Source organism: Heptranchias perlo, chromosome 11, assembly GCF_035084215.1.
Source record: "Heptranchias perlo isolate sHepPer1 chromosome 11, sHepPer1.hap1, whole genome shotgun sequence".
Lineage (NCBI taxonomy): Eukaryota > Metazoa > Chordata > Chondrichthyes > Hexanchiformes > Hexanchidae > Heptranchias > Heptranchias perlo.
The window spans coordinates 53910658-53930221 of record NC_090335.1 but is presented as its reverse complement, the minus strand read 5'-3'; the positions used below and the strand labels follow the sequence as shown (position 1 = coordinate 53930221).

At 43.2% G+C, this 19564-nt stretch overlaps 1 protein-coding gene across 2 annotated transcripts in view; it reads left to right on the top strand.

Annotated features, from left to right (window-relative positions):
* Positions 1–19564, top strand: part of LOC137327349 (E3 ubiquitin-protein ligase DZIP3-like) — a 117472-nt gene that overhangs the window by 82124 nt on the left and 15784 nt on the right. The window contains exon 32 of one of the 2 annotated variants that reach the window (XR_010964428.1): positions 718–969. Coding sequence is in view for 1 of the 2 variants with exons in the window: in XM_067993051.1 (XP_067849152.1) it covers positions 718–828 (111 nt within the window). In the remaining variant the exon portion in view is untranslated. Of the gene's footprint in view, positions 1–717; positions 1017–19564 lie in introns of those variants that run through there. The other variant, XM_067993051.1, reaches the window with a different exon arrangement.

Here is a 19564-nt window from a genome sequence, read left to right as displayed (position 1 = left end):
CAGAGGCCTGATAATAGGCTAATTGCTCTCATAGGTGATATTTGGTAAAGGGATACACAAAATACCCAGAGGGATAGAATTTGCCTCAAACAACGATCTCACTTTAGCAACAGAGAAGTTTTGGTTCACACTGGTATGTCTACAAAAAAACACACATCATCTCCAACTCTCCTTAACAACACTTCACTTCTGAACCAATCATACTTTCTATCCTCCATCAAGCCTCCCAATGAAATAAGTTTAGATTTTTATTCCTCTTTTTCATTCTCCTCACCCCTATTAAGATCCCCTGTTCTTTACCTAACAGGGAAGAGGCAGCCTGTTCTTAGCCATCTGCCTGTAGCTGTCTGTAACCAGCCACTATGAGGTATGCAAGTGTCCCATGGTTAAACTTGCAGTTTATTTTACACCAGCTCTTTATTGGGAAATGTCTAATCTCTGCTGATGGCACAACTGAGATCTCATGAAATTTGAGTAAGGAATTGTAGGGTGAACCCATGTCCTACAATCTGCCATCACGCTGCTTCATAATAATGCGAAGCATCGTATTTTACCTCTGACTTGACTGCTATCTTTGCCTGTTTTTCCCAGGATCTTCTAACTCAATTTGTAGCAGAATTAAGTGTGCTTTTTCCTTCACTGGGTGCTTCCTACTTCAGAAATCAATTTTAACTGCAGACTTAATCACATGACTAATGGCCATTTTTTCCCATATAGTGCATTGGACCATGGCTGAAAGAACAGAGGACCTGTCCCACTTGCAGACTTCATGTTGTGCTCCCACAAGAATTTCCAGGCCTCCCCAGTAGGAAAATTCCTCCATTGTGAGCAGTTCTGAAAGAAACCATCTACAAGATTGGCTTGATGTTTATAAGCATGCGTACTCTAGGCCGGAAGATCACTTTAGCAGAAGTTTAATGCTGATTACAAGTTTTGGATAAACAAATTTCTGCAATTTTCAGATTACAGGTACCTGTGTATACATTACTATAAAAAAATAGAATATTGAACCTGAATTAGGAATGCTTTACTTCACAGTGCCGAATTCCATAAAGCATAAGCATATAAGAAATAGGAGCAGGAGTAGGCCATACAGCCACTCGAGCCCGACCCGCCATAAGATCGTAGCTGACATTCGACCTCAACTCCACTTACCTGCCCGATCCCCCATATCCCTTGATTCCCCTAGAGTCCAAAAATCTATCTCTCAGTCTTGAATATACTCAATGGCTTAGCATCCATAGATCTCTGGAGTAGAGAATGCCAAAGAGTCACAACCCTCTGAGTGAAGAAATTCCTCCTCATCTCAATCTTAAATGGCTGACCCCTTATTCTGAGACGCTGACCACTTATTCTGAGACACTGCCCCCCACACCCCCACCTAGTTCTAGACTCTCCAGCCAGGGGAAACAGCCTCTCAGCATCTACCCTGTCAAGCCCTCTCAGAATCTTATGTTTCAATGTCTCATTCTTCTAAACGCCAGAGAGTATAGGCCCATTCTACTCCACCTCTCCTCATAGGACAACCCTCTCATCCCAGGAATCAATCTAGTGAACCTTCGTTGCACCGCCTCTAAGGCATGTATATCCTTCCTTAGGTAAGGAGACCAAAACTGTACACAGTCACAAGGTGTGGTCTCACCAAAGCCCTGTACAATTGCAGCAATTCTTACTCTTGTACTCCATCCCCCTTGCAATGAAGACCAACATACCATTTGTCTTCCTAATTGTTTGCTGTACCTGCATGTTAACTTTCTGTGTTTTGTGTACAAGGACACCAACATTTAATAGTTTCTCACCAATTTGAAAAAAAATTCTGTTTTTCTCTGCTTCCGACCAATGTGAATAAGCTCATTATACTCCATTTGCCACCATAATTCCCAATCAATCAAAACAGGGCTTTATAGTTGGACTGTTTAGTGTTGGGTAAGGCTTTCCTCAGCAGAAAGTTTTCAGTTGAAGGAGATTATATACTGTTTATTGGTAAGAGCCTGCTGAACTATTATTCTAGTTTTTCGTCCATTAAATAAGAACAGCTGAGCAAATTGGTACATCCATCCAAGCAAAATTTGCACACAACACCAAATTGGAGGTTGTAGTTAAAACAAAGGAGGAATGCGTCAAAGTGCAAGAGGATATTAATAAACATGCAGAATGGGCGTGTAATTGGCAAATTGATTTCAATATGGATAAATGTGAGGTGGCACATTTTGGTAAGAAGAATGAAGCCACATACTGCTTAGTTAATAAGAGACTAAATTGGATCTAGGAGCAAAGGGATCTCGGGGTACAGATACACAAATCACTAAAAGTAGTGACACAGGTTAATAAGGCCATTTTTAAAAAAAGGCAAATCAAGCACTAGGGTTCACTTATAGAATCATAGAAGTTTACAACATGGAAACAGGCCCTTCGGCCCAACATGTCCATGTCGCCCAGTTTATACCACTAAGCTAGTCCCAATTGCCTGCACTTGGCCCATATCCCTCTATACCCATCTTACCCATGTAACTGTCCAAATGCTTTTTAAAAGACAAAATTGTACCCGCCTCTACTACTGCCTCTGGCAGCTCGTTCCAGACACTCACCACCCTTTGAGTGAAAAAATTGCCCCTCTGGACCCTTTTGTATCTCTCCCCTCTCACCTTAAATCTATGCCCCCTCGTTATAGACTACCCTACCTTTGGGAAAAGATTTTGACTATCTACCTTATCTATGCCCCTCATTATTTTATAGACTTGTATAAGATCACCCCTCAACCTCCTACTCTCCAGGGAAAAAAGTCCCAGTCTATCTAACCTCTCCCTTGAAGTCAAACCATCAAGTCCCGGCAGCATCCTAGTAAATCTTTTCTGCACTCTTTCTAGTTTAATAATATCCTTTCTATAATAGGGTGACCAGAACTGTACACAGTATTCCAAGTGTGGCCTAACTAATGTCTTGTACAACTTCAACAAGACATCCCAACTCCTGTATTCAATGTTCTGACCAATGAAACCAAGCATGCTGAATGCCTTCTTCACCACCCTATTCACCTGTGACTCCACTTTCAAGGAGCTATGAACCTGTACTCCTAGATCTCTTTGTTCTATAACTCTCCCCAACGCCCTACCATTAACGGAGTAGGTCCTGGCCCGATTCGATCTCCCAAAATGCATCACCTCACATTTATCTAAATTAAACTCCATCTGCCATTCATCGGCCCACTGGCCCAATTTATCAAGATCCCGTTGCAATCCTAGATCACCTTCTTCACTGTCTACAATGCCACCAATCTTGGTGTCATCTGCAAACTTACTAACCATGCCTCCTAAATTCTCATCCAAATCATTAATATAAATAACAAATAACAGCGGACCCAGCACCGATCCCTGAGGCACACCGCTGGTCACAGGCCTCCAATTTGAAAAACAACCCTTTACACCCACCCTCTGTCTTCTGTCGTCAAGCCAATGTTGTATCCAATTGGCTACCTCACCTTGGATCCCGTGAGATTTAACCTTATGTAACGACCTACCATGCGGTACCTTGTCAAAGGCTTTGCTAAAGTCCATGTAGACCACGTCTACTGCACAGCCCTCATCTATCTTCTTGGTTACCCCTTCAAAAAACTCAATCAAATTCGTGAGACATGATTTTCCTCTCACAAAACCATGCTGACTGTTCCTAATCAGTCCCTGCCTCTCCAAATGCCCGTAGATCCTGTCTCTCAGAATACCCTCTAACAACTTACCCACTACAGATGTCAGGCTCACCGGTCTGTAGTTCCCAGGCTTTTCCCTGCCTCCCTTCTTAAACAAAGGCACAACATTTGCTACCCTCCAATCTTCAGGCACCTCACCTGTAGCGGTGGATGATTCAAATATCTCTGCTAGGGGACCCGCAATTTCCTCCCTAACCTCCCATAACGTCCTGGGATACATTTCATCAGGTCCCGGAGATTTATCTACCTTGATGCGCGTTAAGACTTCCAGCACCTCCCTCTCTGTAATATGTACACTCCTCAAGACATCACTATTTATTTCCCCAAGTTCCCTAACATCCATGCCTTTCTCAACCGTAAATACCGATGCGAAATATTCATTTAGGATCTCACCCATCTCTTGTGGTTCCGCACATAGATGACCTTGTTGATCCTGCAGAGGCCCTACTTTCTCCCTAGTTACTCTTTTGCCCTTTATGTATTTGTAGAAGCTCTTTGGATTCACCGTTGCCTTATCTGCCAAAGCAATCTCATGTCCCCTTTTTGCCCTTCTGATTTCTCTCTTAACTCTACTCCGGCAATCTCTATACTCTTCAAGGGATCCACTTGATCCCAGCTGCCTATGCATGTCATATGTCTCCTTCTTCTTTCTGACTAGGGCCTCAATCTCCCGAGTCATCCAAGGTTCCATACTTCTACCAGCCTTGCCCTTCACTTTATAAGGAATGTGCTTACCCTGAACCCTGGTTAACACATTTTTGAAGGACTCCCACTTACCAGACGTCCCTTTGCCTGCCAACAGACTCTCCCAATCAACTTCTGAAAGTTCCTGTCTAATACCATCAAAATTGGCCTTTCCCCAATTCCTCACTTCCAGAGGAATAGAATTGAAAAGCAGGGACATCATGTTAAACTTTACCCAGAGAGTGGTTGGAGTATGGAAATCACTACCACAAGGAGTAGTTGAGGCAACGAGCATAGATGCATTTAAGGAGAATCTAGATAAAGGAGAAAGGAATAGAAGGATCTGCTGATCGGGTTAGATGAAGTACAGAGGAAGGAGGCTTGTATGGAACATAAACGCCAGCATGGACCTGTTGGGCCAAACAGCCTGTTTCGATGTAACTCAATATAAATAACTACAACAAAAATTAAAGCATATAGCAATCAGAAAGGCTAATGTAATGCTGGCTTTTATCTCAAGGGAGCTGGAATGCAATGGGGAGGGAGTTATCCTCTGGGGCCATCTCCCCCTCAAACAGATATTCTGCTTTGGATGCTGTTGGGGGAGATGGCTTATCAGGGGAAAGCAGCAAGAGCCAAGTTCGTAGCACCACGGGTGGCTCTGTTGCACAGGAGGGGAGGAAGAAGAGTGGCAGGGCTATAGTGATAGGGGATTCAATTGTAAGGGGAACAGTTAGGCGTTTCTGCGGCCGTAAACGTGACTCCAGGATGGTATGTTGCCTCCCTGGTGCTAGGGTCAAGGATGTCACGGAGCGGCTGCAGGACATTCTGGAGGGGGAAGGTGAACAGCCAGTAGTCGTGGTCCATATCGGTGCCAACGACATAGATTTTTTAAAAAGGGATGAGGTCCTGCAAGGTGAATTCAAGGAGTTAGGAGATAAATTAAAAAGCAGGACCTCAAAGGTAGTGCTCTCAGGATTACTACCAGTGCCACGTGCTAGTGAGTATAGGAACAGGAGAATAGACAGGATGAATGCGTAGCTGCAGGGATGATGTAGGAGGGAGGGATTTAGATTCCTGGGACATTGGGACCGGTTCTGGGGAAGGTGGGACCTGTCCAAGCAAGACGGGTTACACCCGAGCAGGACCGGGACCAATGTCCTCGCGGGGGTGTTTGCTAGTGCTGTTGGGGAAGGTTTAAACTAGAGTGGCAGGGGGATGGGAACCTGAGCAGGGAGTCAGAAGGGAGTAAAGTTGAGAGCAGCAAGAGAGGGGAAGACCCAGGGGAAATTTACAATGAAATAGTACAAACAGTTGTTCAACAACAAGTGAAAGGGAAAAGCGTAGAGCAGCGGAAAGAAAGTGTACTTTAGACGCTACAGATAAAGTAAAAACTAGAAGGCGTAAGGCGATTATCCCAGCATCAAAGCTGAAGGTCAGGCTAGGGTGTGTGGCCCAACTAAGAGTTCTATATACAAATGCATGGAGTATAAGGAATAAATTAAATGAACTACAGGTTCAAATTCAAATTGGAGGGTATGACATGATAGCTATTACTGAGACATGGCTGCAGGATGGTCAGGATTGGGAACTAAATATACCGGGATATAAGGTCTACAGGAGAGATAGGGAAAATGGAAGAGGGGGAGGAGTAGCCTTCGTGATTAGAGATTAAATCAATTCAATGATAAAGGAGGATATAACGAGAGGTAAGCAGCCAACAGAGACCTTATGGGTTGAATTGAGAAATAGAAAAGGATCTAAGACTATAGTGGGAGTTGTGTATAGGACCCCTGGCAGCAGCTCTGAAGTGCTAGATTGTATAAATGCGGAGATTAGACAAGCGTGTAAGAAAGGCATAGTGGTCTTAATGGGGGACTTTAACCTTCACATAGATTGGGGAAAGCAGACTAGCAACTGTCAGAAAGGTAGTGAATTTCTTGAGTGTGTCCAGGATAGTTTTCTACAGCAGTATGTCCTGGAGGCAACAAGGGGGCAAGCCATACTAGATTTAGTAAACAGCTTAACTGTGCGTGAACATCTATCCAATAGCGATCATAACATGATCAAGTTCAATGTAGTGTTTGAAAGGGAAAAAAGTGAATCAGCTGCTAAAATTCTAGACTTGGGTAAGGCCAACTTCAATGGGATGAGACAGAGACTGTCCACAGTAAACTGGGCAAATCTGTTAATGGGTAAAACGCCTGATGATCAGTGGGAAATGTTTAAAGAAACATTTAACGAGATACAGAACTGGTTTATACCCCTGAGAGGCAAGAACTCTACTTGCCAAAAAAAACAGCCATGGAGACCTAAAGAGGTAAGGGACAGTATAAGATGTAAGGAAAGGGCATACAAAAAGGCAAAAAATGGCACAGATCCTGGCGAATGGGAAAGATATAAAGATCAACAAAGGGTCACAAAACAGATAGTAAGAGCTACAAAAAGAGAGTATGAAAAGAAACTTGCAAGGGATATCAAAACCAATACGAAGAACTTTTATAGTTATATTAAGAAAAAGAGGGTGGTCAGGAGCAGTGTTGGCCCCTTAAAAACTGAAAGTGGGAATATTGTCATTGACAATGGGGAAATGGCAGACATGTTGAATAATTACTTTGCATCAGTATTTACAGTAGAAAGAGAAGATAGCATGCCGGAAATCCCAAGAAAACTAATATTGAATCGGGGACAGGGACTCGATAAAATTAACATAAGTAAAGCAACAGTAATGAAGAAAATAATAGCACTAAAGAGTGACAAATCCCCAGGACCAGATGGTTTCCATCCCAGGGTTTTAAAGGAAGTAGGTGAGCAGATTGCAGATGCCCTAACTATAATCTTTCAAAGTTCTCCAGGTTCAGGAACTGTCCCTCTAGATTGGAAAATTGCACATGTCACTCCGCTCTTTAAGAAAGGAGAGAGCGGGAAACCGGGGAATTATAGACCAGTTAGCCTAACATCTGTTGTGGGGAAATTGCTGGAGTCTATAATTAAGGATAGGGTGACTGAACACCTCGAGAATTTTCAGTTAATCAGAGAGAGCCAGCATGGATTTGTGAAAGGTAGGTCGTGCCTGACAAACCTGATTGAATTTTGTGAAGAGGTGACTAAAGTAGTGGACAGGGGAATGTCAATGGATGTTATTTATATGGACTTCCAGAAGGCATTTGATAAGGTCCCACATAAGAGACTGTTAGCTAAGTTAGAAGCCCGTGGAATCGAGGGAAATTGGCTGAGCGAAAGGCGACAGAGAGTAGGGATAATGGGTAAGTACTCACATTGGTAGGATGTGACTAGTGGAGTCCCGCAGGGATCTGTCTTGGGGCCTCAATTATTCACAATATTTATTAACGGCTTAGATGAAAGCATAGAAAGTTTGCCGACGACATAAAGATTGGTGGCATTGTAAGCAGTGTAGATGAAAACATAAAATTACAAAGCGATATTGATAGATTAGGTGAATGGGCAAAACTGTGGCAAATGGAATTCAATGTAGACAAATGTGAGGTCATCCACTTTGGATCAAAAAAGGATTGAACAGGGTACTTTCTAAATGGTAAAAAGTTAAAAACTGTGGATGTCCAAAGGGACTTAGGGGTTCAGGTACACAGATCATTGAAGTGTCATGAACAGGTGCAGAAAATAATCAAGAAGGCAAATGGAATGTTGGCCTTTACATCTAGAGGACTAGAGTACAAGGGGGCAGAAGTTATGCTGCAGCTATACAAAACCCTGGTTAGACCGCACCTGGAGTACTGTGAGCACTTCTGGGCACTGCACCTTCGGAAGGACCTATTGGCCTTGGAGGGAGTGCAGCGTAGGTTTACTGGAATGATACCCGGACTTCAAGGGTTAAGTTACGAGGAGAGATTACACAAATTGGGGTTGTATTCTCTAGAGTTTAGAAGGTTAAGGGGTGATCTGATGGAAGTTTATAAGATATTAAGGGGAACAGATAGGGTGGATAGAAAGAAACTATTTCCGCTGGTTGGGGATTTTAGGAGTAGGGGGCACGGTCTAAAAATTAGAGCCAGACCTTTCAGGAGTGAGATTAGAAAACATTTCTACACACAAAGGGTGGTAGAAGTTTGGAACTCTCTTCCGTAAACGGCAATTGATACTGGCTCAATTGCTAAATTTAAATGTGAGATCGAAAACTTTTTGGCAACCAAAGGTATTAAGGGATATGGGCCAAAGGCAGGTATATGGAGCTGGATCACAGATCAGCCATGATCTTATCAAATGGCAGAGCAGACACGAGGGGCTGAATGGCCTACTCCTGTTCCTATGTTCAATTGTAAAAATCCTTGGTCAGGCCCCATCTGGAGTACTGCATTCAGTTATGGGCACCGCACCTCAGGAAGGATTTTTTGGCCTTGAAACGGGTGCAGAATTAGGGACATAATCTTAAAATTGGTTTAGGCCATTCAGGAACGAAATCAGGAAGCACTTTTTCACAGAAAGGGTAGTAGAAATCTGGAAAACTTTTCCCCCAAAAGGCTGTAGATGCTGGGACAATTGGAGCTTTCAAGACTGGTGTCCAAGGGTTGGTGAACTCTGGACAATGACTTTTGGAAAAATACTGTTCGAGCAATTTGCTTTAAGGCTAAACAACTTTATTGGCACAAGTTTATATAAACTTTCCGAAGTAGAGAGTGGTTGTTGAGTTTTCCAGGTGATCAGTCCGTTGCACTCAAGTCGTCTTGATGCTGTCCTCCTCCTTGAGGTGAGCTCCTGTTGGTCTGTCCTCCAAACGCAGTGCCAGTTCTATTGCGATGTCCTCTTTTATGTTGTTTCTGCACTTTGGGGCGTAAAGTAAGGGAAGTGTCATTTTGTCCAGTCCCCTCCTGTGATTAGGCCTCTATGGTGGACAATTACTTCATTCAAAACCAGGTACAATTGACTCAGCACTTTGGAATGTGAAGGCTCTACTTATCTGCTCATTTGGTTTTACGTGTCCATGATTCTAACTGTCACAAGAGTTTCCCTTTGGTATCAGTTCTGTGGAATGTTGACTTGAAATTTCTAGAAGCTTTCCCATATGAAATGCAGTTTTAAATTAATCAACAGCCCAGCTGCACACAGGGACCATGGCAACAGCAGTTCATTCTGTCTTTGTAGTTGGCTGCTGTATCTTTCAAGGCTGTCCATTGTTTCTTAGTTAATGTCCAATTCCATAGTGCAAAAAGGCACTCAAATATCAAGACTGAGATGGATAGATTTTTATTAAATAAGGGTATCAAGGGCTATGGAGCAATGGTGGGAAAATGGAGTTGAGCCGTGATCTAATTGAATGGTGCAGCAGGCTTGAGGGGCTGAATGGCCTACTCCTCATAGTCATAGAGTTATACAGCACGGATAGAGGCCCTTCGGCCCATCGTGTCCGCGCCGGCCATCAGCCCTGTCTACTCTAATCCCATATTCCAGCATTTGGTCCGTAGCCTTGTATGCTATGGCATTTCAAGTGCTCATCCAAATGCTTCTTGAATGTTGTGAGGGTTCCTGCCTCCACAACCCTTTCAGACAGTGAGTTCCAGACTCCAACCACCCTCTGGGTGAAAAAGTTCTTTCTCAAATCCCCTCTAAACCTCCCGCCTTTTACCTTGAATCTATGTCCCCTTGTTATAGAACCCTCAACGAAGGGAAAAAGCTCCTTAGTATCCATCCTATCTGTGCCCCTCATAATTTTGTACACCTCAATCATGTCCCCCCTCAGCCTCCTCTGCTCCAAGGAAAACAAACCCAATCTTCCCAGTCTCTCTTCATAGCTGAAGCGCTCCAGCCCTGGTAACATCCTGGTGAATCTCCTCTGCACCCTCTCCAAAGCGATCACATCCTTCCTGTAGTGCAGCGACCAGAACTGCACACAGTACTCCAGCTGTGGCCTAACAAGTAAGAACGTAAGTGTATTGTGCACCACCATTAATCATCAAATTGTTTCTACCTGGTTATACATTTGAAAGGAAGATTCTATCCATTAATAAAACCTGAAGAGCAACTTCAGTTCTCCCTGATCTCATTAAGAGTTAAGTGCCATTTTATGCAGGGACAGTAATTGGATCTGGAGGCACTGGGCAGAGGTTTTTGGACAGTATCCAGAAGGACTTGAAGCCAACCACTGTACACTTAGGCAGGCTGAGCGCACTTTGGATGATGGCTCCATCTCCCTGGTGCCTATCGTCTCCGAAATATGAGCGCAACAGAATGGTCAATAAAAATTAGCAGAAAGCTGAATAAAATTTGTAATATCAGAAAAAGCACCAGTTCTTCAACTGGAGAGGAAGCCAGCTATTAAAAAGATGGTGTCAGCCATGGCTCAGTGGTAGCACTCTTGCCTCTGAGTCAGAAAGTCATGTGTTCAAGTCCCACTCCAGAGACTTAGGCACAAAATCTAGGTTGACTCTCCAGTGCAATACTGAGGGAATTAACTGAGGACCAGTCTGCCCTCTCAGATGGACATAAAAGATCCAATGGCACTATTTTGAAGAAGAGCTGGGGAATTCTCCAAGGTGTCCTAGCCAATATTTATCCCTCAACCAACATCGCTAAAACAGATTATCTTTATTATCTCATTGCTGTTTGCTGTGTGCAAATTGGCTGCCGTGTTTCCTACATTACAACAGTGACGACATTTCAAAGCTACTTAATTTACAATTTACTAAAGCGCTTTCGGACGTCTTGAGGTTGTGAAAGGTGCTATATAAATGCAAATTCTTTCTTTGTGTTAGTTGACAATGACTTCCAATCTTTTTACAGTCTTGGCTAAGTACATATTATAAAACACCATGATGTAGATAATAATGACTAATGAAAAGTGTAAAATTATGGTGATCCTTTGGTTCCCACAGCTTACTACAAAGGGGCTCCAAAATTGATCATTTTTTGTCTTGTTTTGATAGATTAAGCTTACTCACCAGATATTTTATGATGGGCATGTTGTCAAATCCTCCAGTGTAAGACGTAAACTATCTGCATGATGGCAATTTGTTCCTAGTTATATCTTATTAGAAGGAATCATTAAGTTCAGAGAGAGATGCCTAGATAAAGTAACTTTAATGGGAAACTCCAATCAATCAAATATAAATTGGGAAAACACAAGTTGTTTAGAGTCAATGGTTGGTAAATGTAGTGCTTCTTAACGCAGTGTGTCAAGGAAGCCATGAGAAGCAAAGCTCATCTTGATCTGTTATTTCTAAATGACTTAGAAAATGCCAAGGAAATAGAAGTTGTAACAATCCAAATGGGCAGCAACCACACAATAATAAATGTTAACATGATCTGGGAGTCAGAAATACCCAGAACAAAGAGCCAGGTACAATGAAAGGGCTAAATTCAATGAAATGAGGAAACAACTAATGTGACTAAATTGTTGGAGGTTGTTCAACAACACTACAGTAGAAGGCAAGTGAAATATAAAGCATAATGTTAAGCATGTAGGATAAATACATTTCTAAAACCAACAAACTCAGACTAAGCTAATGTGACCCAAAATGGATTAAGAAACAAATTAAAAGTGAGATGATGAGGAAATATGGCCTGTAGAAATCCTGCAGAAAGAATGAGCCAACTGGGATGAATACAAGAAAATGCAGAAACGTGTTAAAAGATTGATCAGATGGGTGAGGGGAGATATGGGAAAATAGTATAGCAGCTGAAGTTAAGCACTACAGTAAAAAAATATTCTTTCAGCACAACAGCAAGAGCGGATATGTCAAAAAGGTGAAAACCATAAAAGGTGCAAATAGGCTTAAAACTGAGGATGAATAGCAAATACTCTGATTACTTTCTCTAAGCAAGCACGGGGGAAGGCATGAGCAATATGCTTTCTTTAAACAAAGATATCCATAACTTTTTATAAATGGGATGGAAGTTCTAGCTAGGCTAATCAAGCTCAAAACAAATAAATCCCCAGGAATAGATAGTACTTATTCCAGAGTGATTAGTGAAGCACTGATAACCATTATGAGGGAGCCGCTGGGCTGGTACTGGGGAGGTACCAGTAGATTGGAAACCGGCTAATGTGGAGCCCATATTCAAAAAGGGTGAAAAATCAGACAGCTGCAGATCCATTCATATTTCCATCCATGTAAACATGGAAAATAGGAGCAAGAGTAGGCCTTTGGGCCTGCTCCGGCATTCAAAATTATCATGGCTGAACGTCTAACTCAGTACCCTGTTCCTGCTTTTTCCCCATATCCCTTGATCCCTTTAGCATTAAGAAATAAATCTATCTCCTTCTTGAATACATCTAATGACTTGGCCTCCACTGTCTTCTGTGGTAGAGAATTCCACAGTTCACCACCCTCCTGAGTGAAGAAATTTCTCCTCATCTCTGTTCTAAATGACATACCCCGTATCCTGAGACTGTGACCCCTGGTTCTGGACTCCCCAGCCATCGGGAACATCCTCTCTGCATCTAGTCTGTCTAGTCCTGTTAGAATTTTATATGTTTCGATGAGATCTCCTCTCATTCTTCTAAACTCTAGTGAATATAGGTCTAGTCGAGCCAATCTCTCCTCATACGTCAGTCCTGCCATCCCAGGAATCAGTCTGGTAAACCTTCGTTGCAATCCCTCCATGGCAAGGACATCCTTCCTCAGATAAGGAGACCAAAACTGTACACAATACTCCAGATGTGGTCTCACCAAAGCCCTGTACAACTGCAGTAAGACATCCCTGCTCCTGTACTCAAATCCTCTTGCAATGAACGCCAACATACCATTCGCCTTCCTAACTGCTTGCCGCACCTGAATGCTCGCTTTCAGCGACTGGTGTACAAGGACACCCAGGTCTCGTTGCACCTCCCCTTTTCCAAATCTATCACCATTCAGATGATAATCTGTCTTTCTGTTTTTACAACCAAAGTGGATAACCTCACATTTATCCACGTTATACGGCATCTGCTATGTTCTTGCCCACTCACCGAACTTGTCTAAATCACATTGGAGCCTCTTTGCATCCTCCTCAACTCACATTCCACCCCAGCTTTGTGTCATCTGCAAACTTGGAAATGTTACATTTAGTTCCCTCATCCAAATCATCGATATATATTGTGAATAGCTGGGGCACAAGCACTGATCCCTGCGGTACCCCATTAGTCACTGCCTGCCACCGTTTATTCCTCCTCTGTTTCCTGTCTGTCAACCAATCCTCAATCCATGCCAGTATATTTACATCATTAAATAAATTTAAAACAGAAATAGACAGTTTCCTAGAAGTAAAGGGAATTAGGGGTTACAGGGAGCGGGCAGGAAATTGGACATGAATTTAGATTTGAGGTTAGGATCAGATCAGCCATGATCTTATTGAATGGCGGAGCAGGCTCGAGGGGCCGATTGGCCTACTCCTGCTCCTATTTCTTATGTTCTTATATTCCCCCCAATCCTATGTGCTTTAATATGGGATATGGGGAAAAAGCGGGAACAGGGTACTGAGTTAGACGTTTAATCTCTTGTGTGGGACCTTATCAAAAGCCTCTGAAAATCCAAATACACCACATCCACTGGTTCTCCCCTATCTATTCTACTAGTTACATCCTCAAAAAACTCCAGTAGATTTGTTAAGCATGATTTCCCTTTCATAAACCCATGCTGACTTTGTCCAATCCCAATAATGCCTTCCAAGTGTTCTGTTATCACATCACATCTTTTATAATAGACTCTAGCATTTCCCCACTACTGATGTTAGGCTAACTGGTCTGTAATTCCCTATTTTTTTTCTCTTTTTTTTTTAAATAGTGGGGTTACATTTGCCACCCTCCAATCTGTAGGAACTGTTCCAGAGTCTATAGAATTTTGGAAGATGATCACCAATGCATCCACTATTTCCAGGGCCACTTCCTTTAGTACTCTGGGATGTAGATTATCAGGCCCTGGGGATTTGTCAGTCTTTAGCCCCATTAATTTCCCTAGCACTTTTTTTACTAATACTGATTTCCTTCAGTTCCTCCCTCTCACTAGACCCTTGGTTCCCTAACATTTCCGGGAGGTTATTTGTGTCCTCCTTTGTGAAGACAGAACCAAAGTATATGTTTAATTGTTCTGCCATTTCTTTGTTCCCCATTATAATTTCCCCCATTTCTGACAGTAAGAGACCTACATTTGTCTTCACTAATCTTTTTCTCTTGACATATTTATAGAAGCTTTTACAGTCAGTTTTTAATGTTCCCTGGTAGTTTACTCTCATACTCTATTTTTCCCCTCTTAATCAATCTCTTTGTTCTCCTTTGCTGAATTCTAAACTGCTCCCAATCCTCAGGCTTGCTGCTTTTTCTGGCAATTTTATATGTCTCCTCTTTGGATCTAATACTATCCCTAATTTCTTTTGTAAGCCATGGTTGAGCCATCTTTCCTGTTTTATTTTTGCGCCAGACAGGAATGAATAATTGTTGTAATTCCTGCACACGTTCTTTAAATATTAGCCAGTGCCTATCCACCATCATCCCTTTTTAGTAAAGTTCCCCAATCTATCCTAGCCAACTCGCACCTCATACTTTCGTAATTTCCTTTATTTAGATTCAGGACCCTAGTTTCGGATTCAACTACTTCACTCTCCATCTTAATGAGGAATTCTATCATGTTATGGTCGATCTTCCCTAAGGGACCCCGCACAACAAGATTGTTAATTAATCCTTTCTCATTTCACAATATCCAGTCTAGGATCGCCTGTTCTCTAGTTGGTTCCTGTACGTATTGGTCTAGAAATCAATCACGTACACACTTCAGGAATTCCTCCCCCACAGTATTATTGCTAATTTGGTTTGACCAATCTATATGTAAATTAAAGTCACCCATGATTATAGTTGTCCCCTTCTTGCATGTGTCTCTAATTTCCTGTTTAATGCCCTCCCCTACATCTCCACTACTGTTTGGGGGCCTATGGACAACCCCCACCAACGTTTTCTGCCCCTTGGTGTTTCTTAGCTCCCCCATACAGATTCCACATCGTGACTTTCCGAACCAATGTCCTTCCTCACTATTGCATTGATTTCCTCCTTTACTAACAACGCTACCCCACCTCCTTTCCCTTTTTGCCTGACCTTCCTAAATATTGAATACCCCTAGATGTTCAGTTCCCATCCTTGGTCACGCTGCAGCCATGTCTCCATAATCACAACTATATCGTACCCGTTAATATCTATCTGCGCTGTTAATTCATCTAGCTTGTTGCGAATGTAAAATAATAGAATTCATTATCAGGCATAAGCATGAGAATCATCTGTACAACAATAACCTAGTTGTCAGTATAGATTCAGAAGAAGATTGCACTTGACCAACCACTTCAACTTCTTTAAGGAAATGGTAAGCCAAATGGACTGTGGCAAGCCCTATGACATGCTGAACCTTGACTTCCAAAAGGCTTTTAGAAATATAAACATAGAAAATAGGAGCAGGAGTAGGCCATTCAGCCCTTCGAGCCTGCTTCGCCATTCAGTATGATCATGGCTGATCCTCTCTCAGTACCATGTTCCTGCTCTCTCGCCATACCCCTTGAGGCCTTTTGTGTCTAGAAATCCATCTAGCTCCTTCTTAAATAAATTCAGTGACTTGGTCTCCACAGCCTTCTGTGATAGAGAATTCCACAGGTTCACCACCCTCTGAGTGAAGAAATTTCTCCTCATCTGAGTCCTAAATATCCTACCTTGTATCCTTGAGTCTGTGACCCCTCATTCTGGACCCCCCACCCAGCCAGGGGGAACATCCTCCTTGCATTCAGTCTGTCTAGCCTTGTCAGAATTTTATATGTTTCAATGAGATCCCCTCTCTTCTAAACTCGAGTGAATACAGGCCAAGTCAACCCTATCTCTCCTCAAAAGACAGTCTTGCCATCCCAGGAATCAGTCTGGTGAACCATCGCTGCACTCCCTCTATGGCAAGTATATCCTTTCTTAGGTAAGGAGACCAAAACTGCACACAATTGACCACATTTGACAAAGTTCCACACAAAAGGCTATTACTTAAACTCGAACCCTAGGAAGAAACTGGTTGAAAGGTAGAAGTATGTGTGTCATCTCTTGGAACTGCTGCTATTTAAAATATACATAAACAACCTGGATTCAGAAACAAGATATGTAAGTGGGCAAGACAATGGGAGATTAAATTTAATGCAGACTAGGGTAAAATGCTAAGCTGAATGGCCTCCATCTGTGCTCTGACTCTGGTCTGGTCAGTGCTCTGGTCAGACCGCTCTTTGAATACCATACCCAGTACCGGTTTCCAAGAAGCAAGAGGGGCATTCCAGCTCTGGAGGCAGTGCAAAAAAAAAAGCCAAGAGGCAGATCTCCAGTGTGAGAGGACTGAGTTAATGAGGAAAACTGGATAAACAAGGGGTTTTCATTCTGGGAAGGAGATGATTTTATAGAGATATACAAGATGGTTAAGGGTATAGAAAAAGTTAATTTGCATTAAACTGGGTGACTAGAACTAGAAAGTACAAATTCAAAGTAGAAATGGGCACTTTTACTCAGATATTAGAAAATTCATAACGGAGTGGTCAATATGTAGAATAAGTTTTCATATAGCACAGCAGAGGTGAAAAATCTGGAACACATTCGTGCTTCGAGGACACGGTGGGTGATGTTAGGATCTTGCTGGATGATGAAAATAAGAATGCCCTTCGCTACATAAACAATGAATGTATGTTAATCGCTGTCATTTTTTCACTTATTTTAACTTTGATTTAATAAATATTAATAAACTAAGAAAAAGCTGTGGTGAATCTGGTATTAAATGCTTCCAGAGTTTAAACACTTCCATATTTTTTTAAAATTCATTGTCACAATGTGGGCGTCGCTGGTAAGTCCGGCATTTACTGCCCATCCCTAGTTGCCCTTGAAAAGGTGATGGTGAGCTGCCTTCTTGAACCGCTGCAGTCCGTGTGGTGTAGGTGGTCCGACAATGCTGTTAGGTAGGGAGGTCTAGGAATGCGATCCAGCAACAATGATGGAATGGTGATGTATCCCAAGTCAGGGTGGTATGTGATTTGGAGGGTAACTTTGAGGTGATGGTGTTCCCGTGAACCTGCTGCCCTTGTCCTTCTAGGTGGTGGAGGTCACAGGTTTGGGAGATGCTGCCACGTTACACCGATGGTGGGGGGAGTGATTGTTTAAGCCTGTGGGCGGAGTGCCGGTCAAGCAGACTGCTTTGTCCTGGATAGTGTCTAGCTTCTCGAGTGCTGTTGGAGCTGCATCTATCCAGGCAAGTGGAGAGTATTCCATCACAATGCTGATGTGCATTGCAAGAGAGGCTTTTCGGAGTCTGAGGGTGAGCCATTCGCCACAGAATATGCAGCCTCTGTCCTGCTCTAGTAGCCACAGCATTTGTGGCTGGTCCAGTTTAGTTTCTGGTCAATAGTGACCCCCGCCCCCCCCCCAAGATGATGATGGAGCAGCTGAAGATGTTGCCCTGAGGAATTCCTGTTGTGCTGTCCTGCGGCTGAAATGCTTGGCCTCCAACGAACACAATTGTCATTCTTTGTGCCAGATATGACTCCAGCCACTGGATAGTTTTCTCACTGATCCCCATTGACTTTAGTTTTACTGGGGCTCCTTGGTGCCACATTCGGTCAAATGCTGCCTTGATGTCAAGGGCAGTTACTCTCAAAAATTGAATTCCAGAGGTGAGTTTGTGTCCATGTTTGGTCCAAGGCTGTAATGAGGTCTGGAGCCGAGTGGCTCTGGCGGAACCCAAACTGAGCACCGTTGAGCAGGTTATTGGTGAAATATGTGCTGCTTGATAGTACTGTTGATGACACCTTCCATCTTTGCAGGTGACTGGGAGCAGGCTGATGGGGTGATAATAGACTGTGTTGGATTTGCCCTGCATTTTGTGGACAGGATATACCTGGACGATGTTCCATGTTATCAGGAAGATGCCTGTGTTGTAACTGTACTTAAACAGCTTAGCTAGTTCTGGAGCACAGGTCTTCAGCACTACAGCTGGAATATTGCCGGGGCCCGTAGCCGTTGCTGTGTCCAGTGCACTCAGCTGTTTCTCGATGTCGTGTGGAGTGAATCGAATTGGCTGTTGGCTAGTATCTGTGATGGTGGAGACCTCAGGAGGAGGCTGAGAAGGATTATCCACTCGGCAGTTCTGGCTGAAGATGGTTGCGATCGGTTCAGCCTTTTTTTTGCACTCGCGTGCTGGGCTCTGCCATCAGTGAGGATGGGGTTATTCGTGGAGCCTCCTCCTCCCATTAGTTGCCTAATTGTCCACCATCGTGCAAAACTGGATGTAGCAGGACTGCAGAGCTTTGACCTGATCCCCCTTGTGGAATTGCTTAGCTCTGTCTATAGCATGCATGTAACCCTCTGTTGTAGCTTCACCAAGTTGGCACCTCATTTTCAGGGTACATCTGATGCTGCTCCTGGCATGCTCCCGACACTCTTCATTGTACCTGGGTTGGCTATCTGGCTTGATGGTAATGGAGGAGTGAGGGATAGGCTGGGCCGTGAAGTTACGGATTGTGGAATACAATTCTGCTGCTGATGGCCGCACAGCGCCTCATGGATGCCCACTTTTGTACTGCTAGATCCGTTCTTAATCTCTCACTTAGCACAGTGATAGTGCCACATGACACAATGGAGGGTGTCCTCAGTGTAAAGACCAGACTTGGTCTCCATGAGGACTGTGCGGTGCTCACTCCTACCAATGCTGTCATGGACAGATGCATCTGCGACTGGTAGATTGGTGAGGACGAGGTCAAGTAGCTTATTCCCTCGTGTTGGTTCTCTCACCACCTGCTGCCAGTCCAGTCCTTCAGGACTTGGCAGCTCGGTCAGTGGTGGTACTACTGAGCCACTCTTCGTGATGGACATTGAAAACCCCACCCAGAGTACATCTACCTTTTGTGGTTCCTCCAAGGAAGGTTCAACATGAAGGAAAAACAAAATACTGCGGATGCTGGAAATCTGAAATAAAAACAGAAAATGCTGGAAATACTCAGCAAGTCAGGCAGCATCTGTGGAGAAAGAAACAGTTAATGTTTCAGATCGATGACCTTTCGTCACAACTGGGAAGTTCTTCGGTTTTGATACACTGAGTGGCTTGCTAGACCACTTCAGAGGGCAGTTAAGAGTCAACCATTAAATTAACTCTGTTTCTTTCTCCACGGATGCTGCCTGACTTGCTGAGTATTTCCAGCATTTTCTGTTTTTATTTCAACGTGAGGGAGGACTGA